Consider the following 24,827-nt stretch of genomic DNA (forward strand, 5'->3'; position numbering starts at 1 on the left):
AGTAAAGTGTCCAAACCTGGTATTCACTTAAAATACTTCCTGCAGCAAGAACCACTGCCAGATTAAAGTGAGGATTTAAAGTAAAATCACTTTCTGGCACAAAGGCAAACTTGGAAAGGGAAAGTAAAGTCCATTTTCATCATCATCATATTTAGATGCTCAGCTCTTTCTTGATGACTTTTAACCAGGTCACACGCAACAAAGATCTTGCAAGCAACAGGCTTTGAAATCGGCATTTTCCCCGCTAATCCCAAAGCCTGAAACCATTAATTTTAGTCACTGATTTTAAACAAACAGAAAACAAGCTGCCAAGCTAAACAGAACCGAAAATCTGCATGGAGCTGGTAGAACAGAACAGCTCTCGAACTGATGGCGACCCAAAACGGTTTTCAGACCAGTGTGTGCTCGCTCACATGGCACGTTTGAGTACAAAACTGAAGGAGAATAAATTGCACGGTTTAGTTGATATTCTCAAGAACAAAAGCTGATTTTACTCATTTTGAGGGAAAAGGGTGTGAAAGTGTAGGCAAAGCCCACCGGCTGCAGGATGCTCTTGCTGGGGGTGCAGAGGCTGCTGTGATGCACAGGATCTCTTGGTCTCAGTGTGCACTCTATTCCCATCCTAGCCACAAATTAATGCTTACCCTGATCAGCGTTTAAGAGGGTAAGTTATGGAAGAAGCAAATGTATGAACAGGCAAAAGCAGACAATTGTAACAAGAATGAGCAGGCTACATGAAGAGCACAACACATACACAGCTCTTCTGCACTTATAAAACAACCAAAAAGAAGGATTTGAAGATAAGTAAATTGTAAAGCACAGAGCCTTCAGAGAACTTTGGTGCAGCCTCTTTGGTCCAGCTTCGTTCTCAGTATGAAACAGACATCTTCGGTATCCAGACCCAATGTAATTCAAGGCTTTCTTGACACTGAAATTGGTCAGGGGGCAATGTGCCTGCAGCTTTCTTGCAGCACGTTCCTATATGACTTCAGATTGAAACTTTATTTTTTAGCCAAACGGGAACTTTTCTCACTTCTTGTCTATAGGGCAGAACAAGCAGTAAATGAATCAGATACACAGCATCTTCTGTTGCAACTCAACCACTGAATTGCTAGATAGAAGTCAAATAGTCAAACCGTTCTGCAGAAGGAGGAACACTCAGGACATGTGCGTCTTGGTGTAAACTGTGTTACTCAATCTCTATGCAACTTGTGCAAAGAAATTAGAACACTTAGATTTATCTTTAAAATGGGCATAACCCCTATTCCATCTCACAGGAACAGTCTCGGGCTTCAGCAACCCCTGCAGAACCTCACAGGGAGAAAATACATCCATAAAGCCTCTCAGAAATGCCAGAAATTCTTCTGCATCGGCTGCCCTGCAAATAAAGTCCCAACATTGCAGCAGTAGCGAGCAAACGCAATAGACTTGCAAGCTGATGAGGCTCAAAAGCAATTCAAGCATCAGCAGGGAGGGCAGGAATCCAGAGTGGAGCGACAGCTCCATCTAACACAACAGGAAACTGCGATTCCTTCTGTAAACACCAGCGGTGAGGTGGGAGGAAACCAACCCGTGCATAAACAGCCAGCCCTGGAGCCCCGGGCCGGAGGAACGCAGCCCTGCGAGGTGGAACACGCTGTTCCCGCAGCACCATTGCCATGTTAATGCGATGCTGAGCCCGGGCTCGTTGGAGGAGATGACAAATTAATTGCGAGCCGGCGGCCCTGTGACAAAGATGCATGGCTATGGGTGGCCACGCCAGCAGACTGGGCTGTCTGGAGGATGAGGAGGGAAGGCAGGGTGCAGGAGGATGCTCAGGGACCAAAAGAAAAGGGTGAAGAGCAATTCAGGAGACGGGTGAAGAGTGCTGAGCTCCAAAACATCGTTACCAGTAGTCCTGTCTAAACTGGAAACACTAAGAAATATAAGTCAGGTACTTGTGGAAAAGAGTCTGCCTGATTTCCTGCAGGGAGATGAAAAGAGGATTTCAGTCAACAGGTTAAAGCCGTTAGAGCAGACGTCGTATTCTCTGCTCTGCTGAAGGCTGAAAATACAACAGATGAGTCAGGAATAATTTCTCCTCTCCTTTTTCCAGCCCTGCTCAGTTTACGTCCCTTCCAAGTCGGGTCATCACCCTGCTCTACCTCCCAGCTCCACTCATCACAGGCAGGGAACCAGCAAAACAACCTCGAAATGCCTATTAAGTAACAACAACGTGGTGATTCCTATATCCTACTTGCATCCAGCAGCTGCTTGATCTTGAAAACTCCTTTTAACATTATAAAACCATTAAGGTCTCATTTTAAGTATGTGAGAAACTTCCCCGCTGCATCTTTAGAAGAAATCCCTGCTTAAGAGAGATTTAGTTTCAACTTCCAGGAACCCTGCTGTGCAGGCACCAGGGAGTAAAAACAAGTTCTTGTTTTCATGCTTTTTAAACATTCTTTTTCTCTAAGAAAGAAACCTAAAAAAAGCCTCTTCAGATGCAAGGCTAAAAAAAGCCACCGAAGATGCTGCTCCTCTGCAGCTGGAGAAGGCATTGATTTCGCCACTGCTGTGGCAGTGACCAGAGATAATACACAGAAGGATCAAATCTATCTAAAACCCTCAAAACAGTAGTAAAACATACACACCCCTCCTAGTCTGGGGCTTCACAATTGTACAATACATAAACCCAGTGCAACTACATCACAAACCCCACAATATCTATGTATTGAACAAATCCCTCTGCACCTGGAGGTATTTTCTACATCTGTCCTAAAGAACCACTCTTAAGACAGTCCAGATTTAATGTAGACATTAGAAATCAGTGAGTGGTGGGGAAACAAGCCTGGAGGAATGCAGACAGCACTCCTGCCATCCTATTTTGAGAGCTGCAGAAAGGAAGTGGCACTGCCACTGGTGACACAGCCACTATCACACAGCGCCCTGCTCCCCTGCATGTATAGTTTCTCCTGAAAGGTTATAAGAAGTGCAGGTTTCTATTTCACCTCTCAAATATGCATATTTCTATGCTATTTAGAGTTCTAATTGCTATATTCACAGCTCCCTATAGACATTTACACAGTGGCTTTTTAATCCACACATCTGTTCTGCTTTATTTCACAGATGAGAGTATTTGTTGTCTTTTATTTGTAAGTGGTTTCTGCCTGCCCACTTTTACTGTCTGGATACAAATGAAAACAAGGCTTAGCCAAGCTTTACCTCTATAGATAGAGGTCTACATGCAGACCTCTGATGCACAATGGGCAGACAATGCCAAACAGCGCATACGTTGCCCTGGAAAAAGGTATGAATCATCCCTTTACCACCACAAAGGGTGAAGTATGAGATTACTGGGGGGGTTGTGTTTATTTTGAGGGAGGGATGGTGGGAGGGGAGAGAGTTGTTTGGGTTTCTCTTCCTCGTCAGTGCTCAGGTCCTCCCACTCCTTTCCCTCTCCAGAATGACTCTCCGCAGATGTGGATTGACAGATCATCGATGCTGTTTGCAGACAGAGCCAAAACTAGAGTCTGCAAGTTTAAGAAACAGAGTAATGGAAAAGAAAAGTCATGGAAAATGGAGCAGCAATGCTGGCGAGGGGCAGAGAAACGAGCAGGGCCTCCAATGCTCCGTTTGCTCTCAGCTCTGCTACTGGCTTAACTGGCTGACCTTGAGCAAAGCTATTTATCTTCCTCTGCCCTAGATTCACTATCTGTAACGTGGGGTAACGACATCGGCCTCTGCATAAAATATCGTGAGCTTCTGCTAATGCTCTGCTGAAGGAACTACTTCAGATTTGAGGCCACTGGATAACTTCCATGCATGGTTACTACATGTAATATGCATTGTTATATCCATCGCTTGTTTGTCAATAAAAATGCATGCAAATCCAATTGCTACCAGAAACACAAAGTGGTTTTGAATTATAATCACTGCAGCTCTGCCTCACTGATACTTCACAGAGCCATAGAATGGTTTGTACTGGAAAAGACCTTAAAGTTGCAACCCTCTGCCACAAGCAGGGACACCTTCCACTAGAGCAGGTTGCTGCAAGCCCCGTCCAACCTGGCCTTGAGCACTGCCAAGGATGGGGCAGCCACATCTTCATCAGCAAAACTGATGCTATGCACTGCTTGTCCCTCCTTCCCACCTCATCAAAACCAGGCAGGGAAATAGAACGACTGAGAAACCCTGATAGAATGTGATGGGGGGATATGACAGATGTAAGAACAGTTTGGTTAACTAGGAACAGAAAGTAGCATAGCAATGCCACTGCCCTAGCACTGGTGCCATTAACTCACCACTGCTTGCATCAACAGGACCAGCTACCTTCCTGGTGCCAGGCTGCAGTTACTGTGCAATAAAAGCTAGCGGATCTCCTCACACATCACACACATGTACGTATGCTGTTGCAGTGCGTGTCCATGCACACATTCTTGTCTCCAGCAGCAAGCTCCTGGCAGATCACTCACAACGCATTGCGCAACCCAGCTGGCTTCTGGCCTTGTGTTTTGTCTTATCAGGGCACCAGCGTATCTGATATTAACCCAGAAATTCCAGCCTGTTGAGTTGCCCAATTCATCTCCAGTCACTAAAACGTGGCAGCCAAGATCTTCTCAATTCACTAACCCTTGAAATGAAATACCAAGTTGAAGATACAAGTCTCCTGTACCTACAGGTGTGAGGTCAACATCATCAGTTAGTACAAGACCAATGAATTCTTTTACTGCCTTTCAATATAAGGAAGTTGAGATTTATTTTTCAGTTGTATTCTCTCTGGGAATCACAAGGACCTGTATCGAGAAGGCAAAATAAAGCCTGTCTTTCTTCCTATGTCCTCAACACAGCCTCCAGAATAATACTAGATACTCACATGGGCCCAGTTACAAATGCTGTGGGACTGACTTACTGCCAAGTCCAGCCCGGGATCCTAGAGGCCCCAGCAGTTTATGGGAGTGAGGAATGACCCTGTTTGCAACAAAAGTTAAGCTCCCCAGCACCCCATTTCTATTTCCAAAGCTGCTTTCCTCCGCTCCAAGCACACACAAATCCACGTTTGAAAAATATTTTCCAGCTTCTCCCATTTCTTGGATGGCAAAACCTTTCCTTTAACTGCTCCATCACATCCGAACTCCGCTTAATAAGGCTCCTGCTGCTTACTCACGGCTTTAAGTATCCCTTGTCCAGTCCACAGGTACCCTTTAAATTTCAAAGCCCAGAAGATGAAAGGATTGAATCTTTCCTTGTTCCAAATCTGTATTTACTGACCTGACTGTTTGAAGTCTAAAGACTACAGACTGACTGCTGGCTCCCCAGGAAGGAAACCTAGATGTGGAGAGGGGAAAAGGTGAGCTGCTTCAGACAAACCACTTCTTACAGCTCCCTCCTCTCAGAGCCGAATAGTTGGCTTTGGAAAAGCTTTTTAATCCCACACTTGGGAATTGGTTCTCTTCTGGAAATATGTTGCTATTTATTTCCATTGCCTTCAGCTGTCTCTTCCTTCCCTCCCCTCCTCCTGCTGCTGCAAAAGAGACTGAGGAAAGTCCAAAGGGAACGACTTTCAGACCACCCAAACACAACAACCGAGGGAGGTGAAGGCAGCTAAAGAACACTTGAAACACTCATTTGTGCATAGGTTCCTCACCACCCGGTCCTCCCAGGTTGTTTCCAATAGACTCCACATGTGCCAAGCCACCTGCAGTGCTCTCCCACCGTATCTCCACCGCGCTAACCATCATAGGCCCGTTGTTATCATTTGGGAAGCAGCTAAGAGCCGGGTTCGTAACAACAATATCAGCTTTCCTCCTGAGAAATACCTGGCTTTGTTCCCGGCCTTCCCAGGTTTCTCAGCTGAGTTTCTCTTCCTGCCCTGATTATTCATTCCTGCAAGGCTTAGCGCTGCCAGCCCGTTAGCCCTGCCTGCGTGCCAGCCAAGGAATTCAGGCAGGTCCATCCACTGCTCTTTCCCATCCTCTGCTGCGTGGAGCGCATTCTTATGCTGGTTTTAAAGGGCTCCATTAATGACAAATGATTTATTGACTGTGGAGGTCCTTCTCCTCCATCAAATAATGACACACAGTCACTTGGATGCAGTTTGCGTGCATTTTAAAATAGAAAGGCAGCCGCTTTGCAAGAAACTGAGTTTGAACCATGGCATTTTTCTCCTCCCCCCTACCTCTGGGACTATAAAATGATAATGTAATGTGAAGGGAAATAGTGAGGTTTGTGCCTGTCAGCGATACACACCTTCTAGAACTGAGTTACCCCTAAACTCACCTCCATCTTCCCCCAAAGCAAGCAGTAATGAAGTGCTTAATCTAAAGCAGAGAGGACATCACGGTGCGAGCACGCGTGCAGCAGGGAGGCATGAAGCGCCTGTGGCAGATGCTAATGCACTGAGGGCTGCTGAGGTTACTGGGAGACCACATCAGACATAGGAAACGCGATAAAAATATGAAACCATAAAAATCTGGCTCAAAAGAGAGGGGCAGAAGAAAGTTAGGAACGGAGAGTAACCACGAGGAACTTCCTCCTCCTTCGTCTGGTCAAAGGACAGATCCAGGTCAGTTTGTGTTTTACAGTGTGAAGAGCACAGCGTGCAGAGAAGGGGAAACTGTCCTAAAACACCTGCCAGCGTTTGCTGGGAGAAGCGAGGAGGGGAAGGAGCCCTGGTTTAAGCTGTGTGTTGAACATCCCAAGCCTTCATCCCTTGGTCAGCAGGAGGGAATTAAGAGCAACAAAACCGTATTTGCAGAAGAAAAAGAAAACATCCTCCCTCAGTCTCAGCACACTCAATATTGAGGTCTCTTTGCACTGACCTCACTCCTGCGTGTGTGATGGGCTTTACACAGGTGTGGTTTATGCTCAGAGGACATTCACCTCCTTTCCATGCACCAACACACACCGTGCTGCAGATCCGAATGCCTCCTGCCAACATCTCTCATGTCCTTCATGGAAAGTGAAGGGGATTTGTGAAAGCTGCAGTACCAATCAAAGTGCTGCCACCCTGCCCATCACTTGCCCCATCTGACTTCAGCAGAGGTGAACACGCTTCAGCCCTCCTCCCATTCCATACTAATTTAATTAAAGCACGTCCTGGTTTAACTGAAGCTTTCCCCTCTCTCCTTGCTGGCACAGGAGCTTAGAATTATAGAATAGTTTGGGTTGGAAAGGACCTTAAGATCATCCAGTTCCAACCCCCCTGCAGGGCAGGGACACCTCACACTAAACCATGGCACCCAAGGCTTCATCCAGCCTGGCCTTGAACACTGCCAGGGATGGAGCATTCCCATGCATAGATGGAGCTTCTGCATATGGAGCCTGGTTTGCCCTTTCTGTGCTCTGTCTGGCTCTCAGAGCGAGCTGCAGGCTGACCCCGCACCCCAGAGCACATCCCCACAGTGTAGGAGACCAGCTCAGCACCTCGGTGCCACCCGACTGCACCCATCCTCTCAGCAGTGCTTAGGGCTGAGGCTTGTGAAATTTGTCTTGGCTTATTTTAAGACCCATGATTGCCAATCCTTAGTATGAGGGTGCTGAGGCGCTGGCACAGGGTGCCCAGAGAAGCTGTGGCTGCCCCATCCCTGGCAGTGTTCAAGGCCAGGTTGGACACAGGGGCTTGGAGCAAGCTGCTCTAGTGGAAGGTGTCCCTGCCCGTGGCAGGGGTTGGAGCTGGATGAGCTTTAAGGTCCCTTCAACCCAAACCAGTGACTCTATGATTTTTGCATAGGAATACATCCCCCTTACGCACACAGACCCAGAGCAGCCTTCTCCTGCCTCTCCTGCATCCTCTCATAAACTTGACCAGCATTTGAAAAGATGCACTGAGAAATGCCAACGTACCAAATCAGCACCAGCAGTGGACTTCAGTAGATGAAAACCGAGAAAGACAAAAAGTTTTACTTTATTTTCTGCAATCTACAGAATATTGAACGTGACCAACTTCTAAAGCGATGTGAAACTTAACAACAACAAAAGTGCTTTCCAAACACTTTCTCTACATTCCCTCATCTCCTGGGCCACTGCAGCGTGCTCGCCAAGTTATTTATATAGATATGTTCCTATGGAAGCACAGAAATACTTTACCAAAGATAACTCCATCCCTAGGTAGCAAAACCACTCCTGAAAATGAGCTCAGAATGAAACTGAAACTTAACAACTCTAAGGAGCCACGCACAAGGCGATGGCTTTTCAAACAGTGGTTCAGTCCACCCCCAGGGAACAGCACTTTACAGCCTCCTCTCCATTTCTTTTTGCTTTAAGTTCTTTATATATGAAAAAAGCTTCACTTGCAGGAACATTTGCTGTGGTCTAGGAATAAACCTGTGCTGCTGGTCAGCTTCTCCAGCACCTTCCTTTTGCACCTAGTGATACAGAAAATGAGCATCACTCCAGCCAGAGGTGCAATGGGACAGAACCGTTGTCTGGATGTACACATGGTGTGTATCTGCTGCAGTGGATTTTTCATAGAACCCCGGACTGGTTTGTGTTGGAAGGGGCCTTAAAGCTCACCCAGTTCCAACCCCTGCCACAGGCAGGGACCCCTTCCACTAGAGCAGCTTGCTCCAAGCCCCTGTGTCCAACCTGCCCTTGAACACTGCCAGGGATGGGGCAGCCACAGCTTCTCTGGGCACCCTGTGCCAGCGCCTCAGCACCCTCACAGGGAAGAGCTTCTGCCCAAGAGCTCATCTCAGTCTCCCCTCTGGCAGGTTAAAGCCATTCCCCTTGGCCTGTCCCTACAGGCCCTTGTCCCAAGCCCCTCTCCAGGTTTCCTGCAGCCCCTTCAGGCACTGGAGCTGCTCTAAGGTCTCCCCTTCAGGAGCCTTCTCTTCTCCAGGCTGTTTTCCTATACCAGGTCTATGTGCAGCCTGCACGTTGTCCATACAACTCACCAGAGGCCCATGTTACCTCCAGCTCCAACACAGCCTGAATTCTGCAAGCGTTCAGCAGAACAGACCAAGAAAACAACACTGGTTTCATGAATTGAGAATAAAACTCACAAGGCATTATATTATACTGGAGATCAGGAAACTGTAGCGTGAAAGCTGGAATTGTCTCCAGTGTCAGTAAATGCCAGCGCTGTTCTATGGAGCACAACGCAGCTTTGAAACCGAGGGGGAAACCAGTGGTACAAGAACTCGATTGTATCAATACCAGAGCTCTAAGTTTAATCTGTAGTGGAGGATCAGCAAGCCGAATGTATAGTCACTATACATCAGAACATTCTGCTGGGGAGATAATGGATAAATCTGGGAAATTACTTCTTTTTTAAGAAAGAAATACAGAAATGCTACAACCTACCCCAAAGAATCAACCCTCACTGGAACTGCATTGACTTACCAGAAGTCAGTCAATAAATAAAGGTGGAATTCATGCTAATTTTCACATATTACCCCCTGAACTGAGTGGCTTGGAAGCAGTGTGCAGCCACAGCTTATGCGGTTTAAGCCAGCCTTTGTTATGGATTGCATCTTGTAAAGATCATCCCCTGTTTATCCTACAGGAAGGTTTTGCCTTCACGTGTTACATCCTGCACTCCTCATCTCTACAAGCCTGAACACTTCACTGGGAGACTCCATCAACTGCATCTGCACAGCCAGTTTCGTAACCCAACAGCGTGTCCTGATGCAGTTTACAAACAACCCGCATCCATCCCGCGGCTCCAAGTACTCAAGTGACATCCGATTCGACTAAATAACAACTAAATGATAGGAATGCTGTAGGATAAATCCTACCAGGTGTGTTGTTCTCGATCCTCCAAAGACAAAACTAAAAGCTCACCCCAGGGTCAGCATAGCACGCTGCTCAGCTACAAGCATCCCCCTTCTTTAGCTACCTTATCAGTAATAATAACCAAGAGCATCTGCTAAAACGAGCAAGGAGATCCTGCTCTGCCGACATCTGATCATTGATCCGCTTTTCAGAGCTGTGGCATCCCCGGCTTTACTTCTCTGCGCCCGGGGGGGGACCGCAATCAGGGATTTCTCCCACACTTCTTGTAGTCCCGCACCGGCTTCTGCGGGTTTGCAACCAGCTTCCCTCGCGTTCCAGCCCGGCAGCATCCCTTCTGCAGGCGGAGGGCGGAGACGTTTAGTTTTAGAGCTGGATATAGGGCTGTTTTCCTTTTCCCCTGACACTTGGCAGACGAAGCCCAGCGCTGCATTCCCGCTCTACTTTCTCCCTGAACCGAAGCACCAGGCTGAAGCCAGCCCTTTCCTTGGCCCCTCTCCTCCCTGGTCCAGCCAGGAGCCCCAGTTGGGGCAGAGGGAACAGAGAACGACGGGGCCGCAGCCCCACCGCGGTGTCCCGTCCCCTTCAAGTCCCCGCTCTGCCCTTACCCTGCCCGCATGCTCCGCGCTGGATAGCGATGATGGGCGGCTGCCGAAGGCTCTCTGCGCGGCGGCTGGCGGCCCGCAGCTGGCACTGGCTGGCGTAGGTAACAGCATCGCTACCGCAGACGGGCTCGGTGCTGGAGCACAGGCAGCGCCCGACCGCCGCCCGCTTGCGCACGGTGGCCGAGGCGGGGACACCGGCGCCGGGCGGCACCACGCACTGGAGCCCCTCACCGCAGGGCGGGCCGCCGCCACCGCCGCCGCAGGGCTCGCCCTCCTCCGCCCCGCAGACGCGGCAGCAGCCGCAGCCGTCCAGCACCGCTCCGCCGGGGCAGGAGGCGGGCAGCGGCGGGCAGCGCGACCGATCGCAGCGCTCCGGGCAGGCGGCCGGCGGCGCGGCGGCGGCGGGGGGCAGCGGCCCCGCCAGCAGCAGGAGCAGCGGCAGCAGCACCGGCGGCAGCAGGCTCCAGCCCCGCAGCGGCATCGCGGCGGGACGGCGGCGAGGGGCGGTGAGCGGGGCGCCGCGGGACGGCGGCTTTAAGCGGCGGCGAGAGGGGCGGTGCGGCCGGTGGGGCGGAGCGGCGGCGGCGGTGGGTACGGCCCCCCCCTCCAGGCCTTAACACCCCCTTACCCCCCGTTACCGGCTCCAGCCCGGGCTATAAACCCGCCGTCTCCTCCCGCCGCCTTGTCTTTTAGGGGCAAAGGGACCCTGCCCGTTGCTGTTTAGCACCAAAACGGCTGTTAAACTTGGTTGTTTAGCGCCACAAACCCGATGGTAACATACCCTTGCCAACGCGAGGGGATAAAGGGGGCTGTTGAACGCTCTTCCCCACTTCAGGAGTTACGGGAAAGGCAATCTACGCACTGATAACGTTTCCATTGGCGATAAGAAGCGGACGGGGAGATGATGCTGTCAGCCCGTCCGCTGCCTGCAAATGCCCTGCCGGGAATACAAAGTGATGCCGAGAAATTCCCCTTGGGAACACGCCTCAGGGACCCGAAGACACTGGGAGGCGTCTCCCGGCCCCCTCCACTGCACCCGAGATGCTCGGAGCCGCAGGGTGAGGCGGGTACCAGCAATTAGCAGAAGGTTAATCAACCGAAAGGAGAAGAGAAAACAGCCTTCAGCCATGGCCCGGGGTAGCTGAGCCGTTTTATCTGCGCAACTGCCAGAGCCGGACAGAGGCCTCTGTGCCCATCCAGCACATACAGGGTGGTTTGAAAAGCGGTTTAATTACACGCAAATACTTTCCAAGGGAAAAAAAAAAAAAACAACATCATTTCCAAAGCTAACAGGGGAAAATGCAACAAGAACTAATAGTGGAAATCTAGCACAGCCAGTGTTTTAATTACAAGCCGATTTAACTCGTGAACCAACCAGCAATGTGTGATTATTTAAGTGAATCTTTACCAGGCACCTGATAACCAGGGGCTTGATGAACTTAGATACCATTAGGTGAGATGAAAGGCTATTAACTGTTAGGTTGCCCCATCCCTGGCAGTGCTCAAGGCCGGGTTGAACAGGGCTTGGAGCAAGCTGCTCTAGTGGAAGGTGTCCCTGCCCATAGCAGGGGTTGGGACTTGGAGGAGCTTTAAGCTCCCTTCCAACACAAACCGGGCTGGGATTCTATGAGCTGCCACTAAGAAATGGAGGATGCTGACAACCACAGTAACACAGGCGAATACAAAGTCTTTTCTGCTACAAAAAGTGGAACAACCTTTAATAAGGAGCCACGTGAGCAGGCGGAAGCAGCTCCCCATGTGTCAGAATTCAAACCTAATTCTTCCAGGGAATATTATAAAATCAAACTGGGACCACAAAATCATTAATGTGCAAAACTGACTTAACTGCTTGGTTTGGACCTGAAGGTGGGGAAACCACGTAGATACCAATATTCCCAATGAAAGCTCCACAATGAATCCCTCACATCTGCTGTTTTCCGATAACTTCAGTGCTGCACAAGAAGGAGATGTCAGGAGAATTGCTTGATTTCAGAAGTGACCAAAGTAGTAATCAGGAACAATTTCAATAAACATGCCTTAGTGTTAAAATCATGAATGTTAAAAACTCAGAAAAAGGTTTAAAATGTTTTCAAGTTTAAATATTTTTAATGTCGATAGATATATGTAAAAACATAGCATCATAGAATAGTTCAGGTTGGAAAGGACTTTAGGATCAAGTTCCAACCCCCCTGCCATGGGCAGGGACACCTCACACTAAACCATCTCACCCAAGGCTCTGTCCAAGCTGGCCTTGAACACTGCCAGGGATGGAGCGTTCACAACCTCCCTGGGCAACCCATTCCAGTGCCTCACCACCCTTACAGTAAAGAATTTCCTCCTTATATCCAATCTAAACTTCCCCTGTTTAAGTCTTAACCCATTACCCCTTATCCCATCACAGCAGTCCCTATATAATATGATAACATGTCCCTATATAACATAGATCTATAACAGTATATATCTAAACTTACATCTATAATATGGATAAATACCAGTATACGTATCAACTTATATATTTTATATTAGGTATCCATATTATATATATGTTTATATATTGTACATATTTAGATATATATTCTATACTGATATGTATCCATATTATATACATGTTTCTATAAACAGTATATAAATCTATATATAGATGAAAATAGATATAATATGGATTCATAACTGTATAGAATATATATCTAAACATATATATATAAAATAACAATAGATAACTGTATATATAAACATCTATATAGTATGGATTTGGAACTGTATATATCTTAATATATATATATAAAATATGGATGCATAACAATATATCTAAACATACATATATAATATGGATGGATATTATGGTAAAGCAGTTCCAAATTACTGTTTATGCATTACTTATTTGCTGTTATTAATAAGCTTCAGGGTTCATTTGGGCTCTTTTGGTTTTTCCCCTCCTTTACTTTTAAATAAAGACAAGTCTTTAAGGAAAGATGAGCAGTTTTCAGTAAAAATAAATAATCACAGGTTTGTAGAAGATCTTATAAAGTCCTATTTGGAAGCAGGAGCAAAATATCCAGAGACTGATGAATTGTTGTGGGGTTTGGTCCTACCCCCCCCAGAAAGGCTCTCGGCTTTTCTACCGTGTTACCTTTGGCAGGGAGCTTGCTGTTTGAGGTGCCTGGAGCCTTATCCTCACAGGTAGGAACAAATTCCATGTGGTGGGAAAGCTCCTTGTTCCGTCATCCTCTCTCCATGGATGGCTGTGTCTTTTTTAGCTTGGCATCCTTTGGTATGGGTCACTCCTGGGAGCAAAGGCAAGGCATGAATGAAGCTCAAAACACGTTAACAAAAGCCCTGTTGAGGGAAACCACTTGGAGCAGCTGTAACTCAGTAAGTCAATGCCCTGGTTCAAAACCTGAGTCAGGTGAATGCCTCCTTGCCTAGAGAAAGGGAAGCATAAGGTGTTAACTTACACTGAACTCAGCTGTTCGGCTTATAAAGTCTACCCATCTTATGCTAAATATTGAACTACTTCAAGGACTACTTCAAATGTGGAGTGCTTTCACAGAAAGTTTGAAACACCCGTTGTATTTATGTGTCTTTTCCATGATGGAGGATTCTTTTTCCTATATAATTCACCCTGCTTCAAGCTCCTTTACAGGCTACTAAAGACCTATAATGCACGAGCCAATATTTCTTCTTAAATAGCACAGAAAAGGGATGTACATTTGTTGATAAACACTGCAAAGGGAATAAAATACATCCCAAAGCGTTATCTGTGCAGAAATGCCTTACACCTGAAAGGCACTATTAACACACAAGATATTATATCTCTCCCATCGCAGTGTTTTCTCACAGAAGAGCTATCCAAGCCCATGGGCATTTATCGTTAGTCAGAGAGGCCAAAAATGTGCTCTGAAAAATACTTGCACTTGAGAGACTTGCTCATGAAATACTTCACCTCCTACTTTTCAAACAGAACTGGATGATGGGAGGCTCCATCTAAGGTTCACTGATACTCCTAAAGGTAGGAGCATTTGGATGGTGCTGCCAAGGCTCTGGAATTTGCCCTAATGTCCAGACTGGTTTGTGTTGGAGGGACCTTAAAGCTCATCCAGTTCCAACCCCTGCCACGGGCAGGGACACCTTCTACTAGAGCAGCTTGCTCCCAGCCCCTGTGTCCAACCTGGCCTTGAACACTGCCAGGGATGGGGCAGCCACAGCTTCTCTGGGCACCCTGTGCCAGCACCTCAGCACCCTCCCAGGGAAGAGCTTCTGCCTAAGAGCTCATCTCAGTCTCCCCTCTGGCAGGTTAAAGCCATTCCCCTTGGCCTGTCCCTACATCCCTTGTCCCAAGCCCCTCTCCAGGTTTCCTGCAGCCCCTTCAGGCACTGGAGCTGCTCTCAGGTCTCCCCTTCAGGAGCCTTCTCTTCTCCAGGCTGCCCCAGCCCAGCTCTCTCAGCCTGGCTCCAGAGCAGAGCTGCTCCAGCCCTCGCAGCATCTCCAAGGCCTCCTCTGGACAATCCTGAGCAGGTCCATCCCTCCTGCAGTATGATGGTGTGCTACAGAAGCAAGCTTTCCTGGGTGCCACGTTACCTGAAACGTATCGCGTGCAGCCTTTGGGATCTGGGTTTAGGCCAGCAGCAGAATGCCTCTTGGTAGGAGCTGCTACCTCCAGTGGCTTCCTAGGCAAAAGAGGGGGTGAGAGAAGCCGGCAGCACTTGGCACAGGATCCTTGCATTGCTACTGTACATGTTGGACAAGGAAACGGCTTTGGAGGGATCATCTGGGCACACCTGGAAAGGGTGGGAAGGAAGAAGCAAGGAAATGATGATAAAAGATGACAGGAGAGAAAGGGGTTAACATTATAGTCTGGGACCAGAAGGATGTTGGCCAGAAAAGAGAGGATGGGAGAAGTTTGGCATGGCCAGAGGGCTGATGTTCTGAGCAAAGCAAGCAGCTTGGACTTTGCAGAAAGCTTGTCTAGGTTTATTACGCCTGTGTTATCATTTAGCTTCATTTGCTGATGGCTTTCTCCCAGTTTCTGGCCAGGATTTAACATCCTACCCCCACCCTCCAAAACCCAGGACTTCTCTACTTTGTAGACTTCTCTGTCTTGTTAAATACCAACCAAGCACAACCCATCAAACAACACAACCCCCAACCTTACTTCTTAAATCCCAGTGCCGGTTTCATTTCATTACCAAAGAAATGCTGTTACTTGGAAAGAGAATGGCAGCAAACCAGGGGATTTAAACAGCACACTCTTTTCCAGATGTGAATTCAGCCCCGGTGCTCGACAAGTGCAGCTGTTGGCACAGTGTACGGAATAGAGCAAAGATCAGAAGTGTCTTTTGTGGGTCCTCACAGGAAACCAAGCAACCTGGCCTGAGACACTGATGGTCTGAAACAGTTAAATATGGATTTGGATTTCCCTTGGTGTCCGAGGGCAGCCCTACAACCAGGAGCATTGCACTATGGGCAGGGACTGTAAAGCAAGCGTGGAGGCTTCATAATGAACCTAATGTTAATTTACAGGAAACAAGTGCACTGCGATGGGAACCTGCAGCTGACACCCGCCTATTGAGAACAGGCGTTTCTCTGGTGTCCTGCTCAGTTATCATTAGGAGAATGGGGACAACAGGAATGTCGTGCAGCAGAGTGGTTGAAATTCCTAAAAGCTGCGTTCACTCTGCAGATCTATATGGAAAATTACAGTGCTGACAGTCATTTTAAATGCAAATCCCTAATTACAGTGCCAAAGGTGGCACTTTGAGGAGCGATATTCCACACTGCTACCCCATTACACACGGCCGTAACAAACGAGTACCAGGTCCTGGCTCTTGGAGAGGCTGCAGCGAAGCCCCACAGCACTGATGGACACGATTCAGCTGTGGAGCAGGATTCACACTTCACTGCTCCTGCCAGCAGCCTTCATTGCTTCCATGGAAGCATCATCTCAGGAGCTCTTCAGCAGCTTACTGGCTTGGAGCATCAAATAGTTACAGAAGCTGTGCTCTAAAAGTATTAAGACATTAAATGAAACTGATGAAAGGTTAAAACTATAAATAGCACAGAGGGCTTCAAATGGGTTTTATTTCATTTAACTTTTAAACTTTAAACTCCTCTTTAATTTCTTCCCTTTTTCCCACCTCAAATTAATACGGAATCTTTATAAAACCAGGTCTGTTGCACACCTTCAGAGTGCACACTTTTGGTGTGCTCACTGATTTCTCCATCTGTTGTGATACAGATTTCCTATAGAGCCTAAAACAAATTGGTCTTTAGACAGCAATATTTTCTACTAACAGAGCCTTTTTTTGTGATAGGAGGTACACACTGCGTTGCTGTATGCACTTTTAACTTAGGTCTGTATAGGACTGCAGTGTCTTAACCTATATAAACAATTGCAAAACCTCAAAGTCAAAAAGTAAGATGATTAAAATGGCAGCTGAGTTAGTAAAGAATGACGTTTCAAACTGGTTATGTCCTGTCCTTCAGCTGGAGCTCTGATTGCTCTGGTTTAGCTCCAAGTTTCTATCATCTTCGTGTCGCATTACTTTGCCTACTGGAGATGCTTCCTTCCCAGTCTGGTAGTTGAAGAGGCTGTGCTCACCTGAGACAGTGTAAAGGTGCTTCTGCCCAGCTGCATCACTCCAGATAACCAGTTTCCCAGGTACATCCCGGAAACTTTAAACTGCAGTGATTGAAGGTCAACAAGCTCAGCTCAAGGCCTCGTAGTGCAGCAAGTTACTGCGTTACGCGTCTCTTCCGAGCCATAATGAATGTTTTGAGCCTGCACATTTGGTACAATCATCTACCAGATGGATACCTGCTTCTCATTCAGAAAAGGCTATTCGCATAAAACTGAATTACTACCTAGCTGTTTGCACGAGGCTTCTCTTGTACTGGTTTACTGCAGGGAAACATGGGATGTCATCTAGAGGAACATAGATAGGCTCAAGAACTGGGACAACACACCCCCCCCCCCCCCAGTCAACAAGGCCACCTACAAGGTCCTGCATCTGGGTCAGGGCAATCCCAAGCACACAGACCGGGCAGAACCTGGATGGAGCAGCCTTGAGGAGAAGGACTTGTGGGTGCTGGGTGATGAGAAGCTCCCCATGACCCGGCTTCAGTGGGTGCTTGAGCCCAGAACCCCCCTGTGTGCTGGGCTGTACCTCTGGAGTGTGAGCAGCAGCTCAGGGAGGGGATCCTGCCCCTCTGCTGTGCTCTGGGGAGACCCCCCTGCAGTCCTGATCCAGCTCTGGGGCAGCAGCACAAGAGGGACCTGGAGCTGTTGGAGTGAGTCCAGAGGAGGCCATGGAGATGCTGCGAGGGCTGGAGCAGCTCTGCTCTGGAGCCAGGCTGAGAGAGCTGGGCTGGGGCAGCCTGGGGAAGAGAAGGCTCCTGAAGGGGAGACCTGAGAGCAGCTCCAGTGCCTAAAGGGGCTGCAGGAAAGCTGGAGAGGGGCTTGGGACAAGGGCCTGTAGGGACAGGCCAAGGGGAATGGCTTTAACCTGCCAGAGGGGAGACTGAGATGAGCTCTTGGGCAGAAGCTCTTCCCTGTGAGGGTGCTGAGGCGCTGGCACAGGGTGCCCAGAGAAGCTGTGGCTGCCCCATCCCTGGCAGTGTTCAAGGGCAGGTTGGACACAGGGGCTTGGAGCAAGCTGCTCTAGTGAAAGGTGTCCCTGCCCGTGGCAGGGGTTGGAGCTGGATGAGCTTTAAGGTCCCTTCCAACCCAAACCATTCTATGTAGGGGCAGTTCTTAAATTTCTTCTGTTCCAACTATTTTTTAGCATCCTCTCATTGTCTGCAATTGTTTTCCAGTCAGTAGCATCACGAGAAACCCCTGACTTTCATTATTCACTGGACAAGTTAACAGATTATTCACTTTCTCACTGTAACATCTCAGCTTCCTCAGGAATAAACTGGTGTGAAGAAAAACAGCAGGAGAAAGGGATGTTTTGATGTCTTCAATTTGCTGCCATTGCTATTCAAAGCTTGCAAGGAGCAAGAGTTTAGAAGAAAACCACCATGAAACCCACAACAAAACAACTTGGAGTGGTCCAATGACTTAACTGGAGTTTTAAGATGGATTTCTAAGACTCAAGAGATACACTTCAGAATTAAATGCCCGACTTGAGTAATGTTTAAAGCTAGAGCATGACCTCTAGGTGGTGCTGACATCCTGTTATTCCGTGAGGTTACGGTGTATTCCAGCATAATAAAACTATATTCTGGACCACTGCCTTTTGGCAGTTACCTTCAGGCATGTGGATTGTAGATTTAGCAGTCACAGTTTCTCTGAATTTCTTATTGCAACACAGTGGGTTTAAATCTATGACCAGAAAGAATAACTCAATTCCCTCTTCAGTAAAGGGGCAAGAAGCACACAGCGAACACAGACATGCGAGACGGCACGTAGTAAGACAGAGCATCCAAGTCGTTCCAGTGACCACAGCTCGGGTCTCAACAGGCTGTGAGAAGTAACAAAGGTTTTGATGAAAATAATGAGGACCAAAAAAGCTGAAAGCTAAGCAGCAGAGATGCATGTGGTAAAATAGTGAACTAGAACCGGTGTTTTCAGCCTGTTTAACTGCATTTGAGTTGCAGCCACCGATTGTTAATTTATTCTGGTTATTTAATACTGGGAACTATTAATTGTATTGCTGTACGTGGGTTAGTAGCTAACTTGGTGTACCAAGGACCTTACTGGAACATCGGCTCCACAACACTGCAGTCAAGCTGCTTTTGGAACTTGGTGATGTTAGGCTAAAGCTGAAAACACCCAATTTAAATGGAGATGGGCTACTGAAGGTACAATTAAATCCACGTTCCACACCAGCTCTGGCCTGTGCGACTGGTGAAAAAGGGAGCTTCAAGGCACTCAGGGCAGCAGCTCCTCTAGAAGATGCGTGTCAGGGAGCCAAATGTTGGGGGCAAGAGCATGCACACTGATACTAGTGCAGCTGCAGATGTGCACGTACCTGGAGTAATTCACGGTCAGAAGATGTCGCAGTGGAGCTGGAATTTGTGCGTTCAGCCTGTATCTTACCTCAGTTCCTGTTCTTTAGCTGAAGCTTGTGTACTGTTGGGACAGATTGAGTGTGCTGCTTTACAACAGGGAAAAGGACTTGGGAAGTGCAGTCACTCAAGTATGATGGTATCACACTGTCTACCATACAGTGAGGTGCTTCCAGATGATATCCAGGTGGTGTTATTTCAGGAATACATTTTGGAGAGAGAACCTTTCTCATACAACACTATAAAGCCAGGAAAACACGTTACATTTTGTTCTCCTGGGGCATTCTGGTTTTTCCCCCCTTTCAGATGGTGCCTGATAGTTTCCCAATGGTTAACTTGACATTACCTTGCCTCATCTCTTCCCTTCCACTGATGCAAAAGAAACCTGATTGATTTCCCTTGCATAACATGTAAAACTTCCACAGAAGAGACCAAGGACAGTGTAAGAAAAACAGCACATTCTGTTCAATTTCTTTCTTAGGCTACACAACCTGGTCAGATTTGAGGAATTAAGACATTATAGCTGGATAAAGGATAATTTGAGCTTTTATATGCTCCAAAGAAATACATTGTTCTGATATTTAACAAGGAAACGGAGCCAGATATTAAGTTACCCAAACTGATTTATTGACAATTTCAATGTGACATATTTACAGCACTGTTTCTAAAATAATTTAACAATTTTCATAGATTTATAAAAGTACTGATAAATAGGAGACCCTGACAATTACCAACCACAAATATTTCCCTATGCTACTGAACTACAACAGTAGTTCTTTTTTCCTCTTTTTTTTTTTTGCCCCCCTCTTTTTGTAAGTCCCATAATGGAGCTGCTTTACCTCCACCCAATGTGGAAAATTGCCAATACCAAAATATAATAGAATGAACATGCAGTGTGAAAGCTGTACCAGAGCGGGTGATTTCAGATGTTAGACTACAGTAAAAAATATTTCAATGCAAAGTGTCTTCCACACAGAATGTACTTGTGAAAAAATAAGCTTTTAAAGAGCTATTATCTGTATAGAAGTTAAAACCTACAATACTAGTACAGACATTTACAGGAACTTCCAATTCTGTGCTAGTTTTCACATATATCTAAAGAGTCAAACAAAACCAGTCATTTACAAAGACCACTGCCTTAAGACAGTGGTTAGTTAGCTTATGGATAAACAAAAAGATGAAGGTGCTGATAGAATTTAAGGTTTTGAAGTTAGATATATTTCATTCTTCTATGACACCAATTAGTCTATCCTTGGATCAACAAATTATCATGGCAAAGCCATCCATATCTCTCAAGCAGGAAGTCAGTTTGGAAGCTGGAGAGAAGATGGACTTGTATGATATGCATCTTAGGTTCCAGGAGACCAAAAAACCCAAAGTATCACCAAGCTGGACAATCTGAATCACACTAAGCAGCAGCATGAGATATTTGTGGGGTTGGGATTAAAGCAAACATTTCTTTGTCAAAAATGATGAACAGGACACACCCCATCTAATCCAATACTTGAAATGTAAAGGTTCTTCCCATTTGCATCACTGAAGCCCCGTAACACAGTGTACACAGAGAACAAATACTCTCCTTTTAAACAAACCATATATTGCACAGCTAGCAGGTGCAATGCCAGAACACTGGTATCCCTCATGGAAGTTTCCTGTTTTAAATAGCTGTTTCAGACTATGCTACTCAGACCAACTCCCAGCCAGTGTTCAAAACCATTAGGAATGGTTGGTGTACATAACTAATCCCAAAGTGTTTCAACAACGTGAGAAAAAACACAGGCACTTAAGATTCTTAGTGCACCGAAAGTTATAGGCCACGATTGCATGACTATGAACAGCTCGGTACCAACAATGACAAAACTAACCCAGGAGGTCTTCCACTGATCAATACAGAGACGAGAACTGCTCACAAAGCACTGGTAAGAAAACCATTCTCAAAACAGTTATCAAACGACACATTTAGACATTTAAGAGAAATTAATTGCTGCAAAGCCTAATGTAACACAATAGAAACCCTACTTAGTTCAAAAGACCTAAAAAGTGTCCGAATTCCAAAGTCCAATTTCTCTTCTCCCCACCTCCAGAACACTCACCGTGACATGCAGTCCATTGAAAACCCAATGTGCAAAAGGCTATAACCCACCTTCAGGAGTGCATCAAAAATAGGCTGACTATTCAAAATATTATTTTAGTGGACATTTCACAGCACCATAATGAGAATTCCACAATTCAGAATTCTGGGTCTGATAACAAATCCGTCGACACTGTTGATCCTAAAGAACAGAAGAAACTTTCTGTGCATTTCCTATCTGAAAGTCACGGAGAGAAACAATCCTCATCTATGCCTAAAGCCTCACTGCAGTTCAAAATGATATTAAATAATCGCATTTGTTGGCAATGAGTTCTCCACAATGTAGCATTAGTTGTGAATTTGTTAAGTGTGCCAGATTAGGAATGAAGAGTTGCTGGTACCTTGCTTACTCGCACAAGTACATTTTGGTTTTGTCTTTTGCTTTAGTTTTCCTCCTAAACTGTGCAGTGTCCCCTCCCTAGTAAGTGATTTACTTTCAGGCTTTGAGAAAACACCTAAGGTCCATTTCTGACCCTCAGCTGAAAGGCAATATACTAACACCTTATATATACACATGTGTGCACACAAACACACACACATCCATATATATAAAAATCAGTGTTCCGGTTTTTTTGTTCTCATTTCCTATAATTTTCTTTGGTTCAAAGTCCGAGCAAGGAAATTAAGAGGACCAAACAAATGGATCATTCTCCAAACACTTCCATCATTACACATCACTAACTGGAAGGCTTGCATCATCCAGATCCACAAGGCCAGGATCCTGTTCCTGAGTGCCATTTTTACTTTGGGGTTCCGAGAAGCCCCGTTCAGTCACTTTGGAAGCTGATTCTCTTGGAGTGACAACCTGGATCTTGTAGCTCCCTGGCCTGGCCTTGGTAAAAGACTCGTGAAATCCTCGCTTCTCCAAGGCAGGGTATTTGGTGTGAGGGTTTGGGACCAGAGGGCTGCCGTGAGCGGCTGTGGAATGTGAGGAGGCTGGGGCTGGGATGGCAGAACGGAGAGCATGGTTGGGTTCGGAAGAAGACTCGGGATGCTCCTGGAAAAAGAAGAGCAGGTGTCAGAGGAAGCCATCGAGAGCACACTGGAAAGATGCAGTTTCAGAGTTTGCTCTCAGAGAAAACAATAAAACCAAGACAGAAAATACACAAAGCGAAGCATCAGCCACAGCAGCGGGAGGCAGGTGCTTTTCTCAAGGCGGTGTGTTATTAAATGTGAGCTTACAGCAGTATGTGACACAATGTCAGGTTCTTCATTTGAAGACATTACATTTCTTAAATCAACTTCAGCAGCTCTTTAGACTGTATAACAGAGTCCAGCAAATTGAGGCTTCTCATTTTACTATGTTAAGTAACCTTGTGAAGATACACATTTGAAAGCGACACCTTTCCAAGAGAAAAATGTATTCAAACATACCCGTATACATCAGGTGCTCCCATGCTAAATCCTGAAGTGATGCACATTTTACTGATCCCTCCTTACGGGGTTCCAGTCTCCCCAGGGACCAAACAAAAATAGTAACTACTTTGTGCTATCAAGACTGTGTAACAATTTCCAAAGTTAATGGAGCAAGAAACTGATTTTGAAGCTATTCCTTCTGATTGCCAAGTTATTTTCTTGTGTTTAATAGTATTAACTGCCATTCTGTTGGCCTTTACATAACTGTTAGATTGATACTGTGGAAAAAAATCATCCACCATTTACTTACTGATAGAAACAAATTCCCAGACTACCTAGGAAACATTTAGATGCCTACAGCATAGGCACAGAGTGCCATTTTACATATCTTAGGATACCCTGCCTGATCTACAGCTCCAGAACAAAACATTCCTTAGGTTCTGCATCACATCTATCAGCTCTGTCAGGATGTCCCAGATACTTAGGGATATCTAAAGCAGCGCTGGATACAGTTTTAAGTGATGTGAATAAGTGCTATGTGTGATGATGCAGTGAATACCTCACTCTGCATGCCACAGGGGCTGCAGCTGCTGCCACTTCTGCCATCACAAGCCTTAGGGTTGCAGCCCCATGTGTGGATGGAAGTCACTTTTCAAGCACATATATTAGCAAAAAAAAAACCATCATAGATGTATATCCAAGATGCAAATAAGACATCCTAAATGAAATACTTATTCTTTCACAGCAGTTTCCCAAGTTTTAGAATGCTATGACATAAGGTCATCAATTTAATCATATTTCATTAAAAGAAATACAGTAGTCCTTGGCAGAATTCAGTAACTAATAGTTCAGTATTGGGTTCACTATAGTGAACAACAGTTCACCACTGGGTGAAGGAGCTGTGCAACTTGTTTTGGACTTCAGTTTTGTGCTGAGTTTCATTGAAGTCTTTCACATGATTTACACTGCCTTATTTCACACCTGACTTGATACTCCAATTCAGGAAAAACATCATTCAGTGATTTACCTACTATTCTTATTTTCAATAACTTGAGTTCAACAAATAGCATAAAAGTAAGGCATGTGAGGACAAGATGTCTATAAATTGAGCTGATTTGGATACTCAGATTTTACTACCCACACTGACTGTAATTTCACAGTTAAGAGACTATGCTGCTGGATTACTCCTAAAACGGACTGCTTTGAACAGTGTACCAATTACACATTGCAATGCTTCTACGCTGGAATGCATCATTTCATGCAGAGACTTAGAAGCCATGCAAATCAGGCTACAATATTATCCTTCCAATTGCTAGAGTTACAACGTGCATGTTTTTCTGTGCACGCATCTGCATTAGTTTGTGGGTAGCTTAAATCTCATTTTGCTTTTGCGCAGTTTCATAAAACAAATGGAAAGTAAAATGGAAATATGAACTCTCATGCAAATTAGATTTAATACTTTCCTGTTACAATGACATCACATAACTTATGTTTAAATAGACAGCATGGTTTGAAGTATCATGACATGGTTTTGCCAGTTTTAATTCCCAATTATTTTAAAAGCAAGAAAAAACAGTGAGAACCTGTAAGTGAATGATATAATTTATTAGTTAGCTTTAAGTAATGGGAATGACAACAGGTAGCCATACTTTTAGTTTTTTTATAGTGCAAATTAGTCTCTAGCCCTCTGTTAAGAAGGCAAGTTTACATGAGAGCCCACATACGTGCTGCATTCACCAGTTCTTGATGTATACCTCTGTATACAAGGATTCGACAGCCTTCTGGCCTGCCGCATCTGGAACACAGTGCAAAGCTAAGATTAGAGTAACCTATACTTGGGGAAAGAAGAGAAGAGAGGGAAAAAGAAAGAAGTGATGCAGACAGTAATAGCTAGATTGCTCAGTCAGCCCCACAAAAAAAATAAGCATACACAAAGAACAGTTATCTGCATATCTTCATTCCCCCAAAAAGAAACAGAACTTAATGATGGGGAGTTGTATTTCAAAGCGTGAAGC

General features: G+C 46.0%; 2 protein-coding genes across 13 annotated transcripts in view; both read right to left on the reverse strand.

The window, feature by feature from the left end:
• HTRA1 (HtrA serine peptidase 1) overlaps nt 1-10,816 on the reverse strand; it is a 35,748-nt gene extending 24,932 nt beyond the window's left edge. The window contains exon 1 of the mRNA XM_057417307.1: nt 10,320-10,816. Coding sequence (XP_057273290.1) covers nt 10,320-10,797 — 478 coding nt within the window. The 5' untranslated portion in view covers nt 10,798-10,816. The remainder of the gene's footprint in view (nt 1-10,319) is intronic.
• A 9,114-nt stretch (nt 10,817-19,930) lies between these two features.
• Nucleotides 19,931-24,827, reverse strand: part of PLEKHA1 (pleckstrin homology domain containing A1) — a 39,542-nt gene continuing 34,645 nt past the window's right edge. For 3 of the 12 annotated variants that reach the window (XM_057417311.1, XM_057417313.1, XM_057417310.1), the window contains 2 exons: nt 24,567-24,641; nt 19,931-22,453 (listed from right to left, as the gene is read on the reverse strand). In XM_057417311.1, coding sequence (XP_057273294.1) covers nt 22,124-22,453; nt 24,567-24,641 — 405 coding nt within the window. In that variant the 3' untranslated portion in view covers nt 19,931-22,123. Of the gene's footprint in view, nt 22,454-24,536; nt 24,642-24,827 lie in introns of all 12 variants that reach the window. The other 9 variants (XM_057417317.1, XM_057417314.1, XM_057417321.1 and 6 more) reach the window with 6 other exon arrangements.

This window comes from Pezoporus wallicus, unplaced genomic scaffold (genome assembly GCF_028554395.1).
Source record: "Pezoporus wallicus isolate ANWC-B61680 ecotype Strahan unplaced genomic scaffold, APGP_CSIRO_Pwel_v1 contig_8188, whole genome shotgun sequence".
NCBI classification, from domain to species: domain Eukaryota; kingdom Metazoa; phylum Chordata; class Aves; order Psittaciformes; family Psittacidae; genus Pezoporus; species Pezoporus wallicus.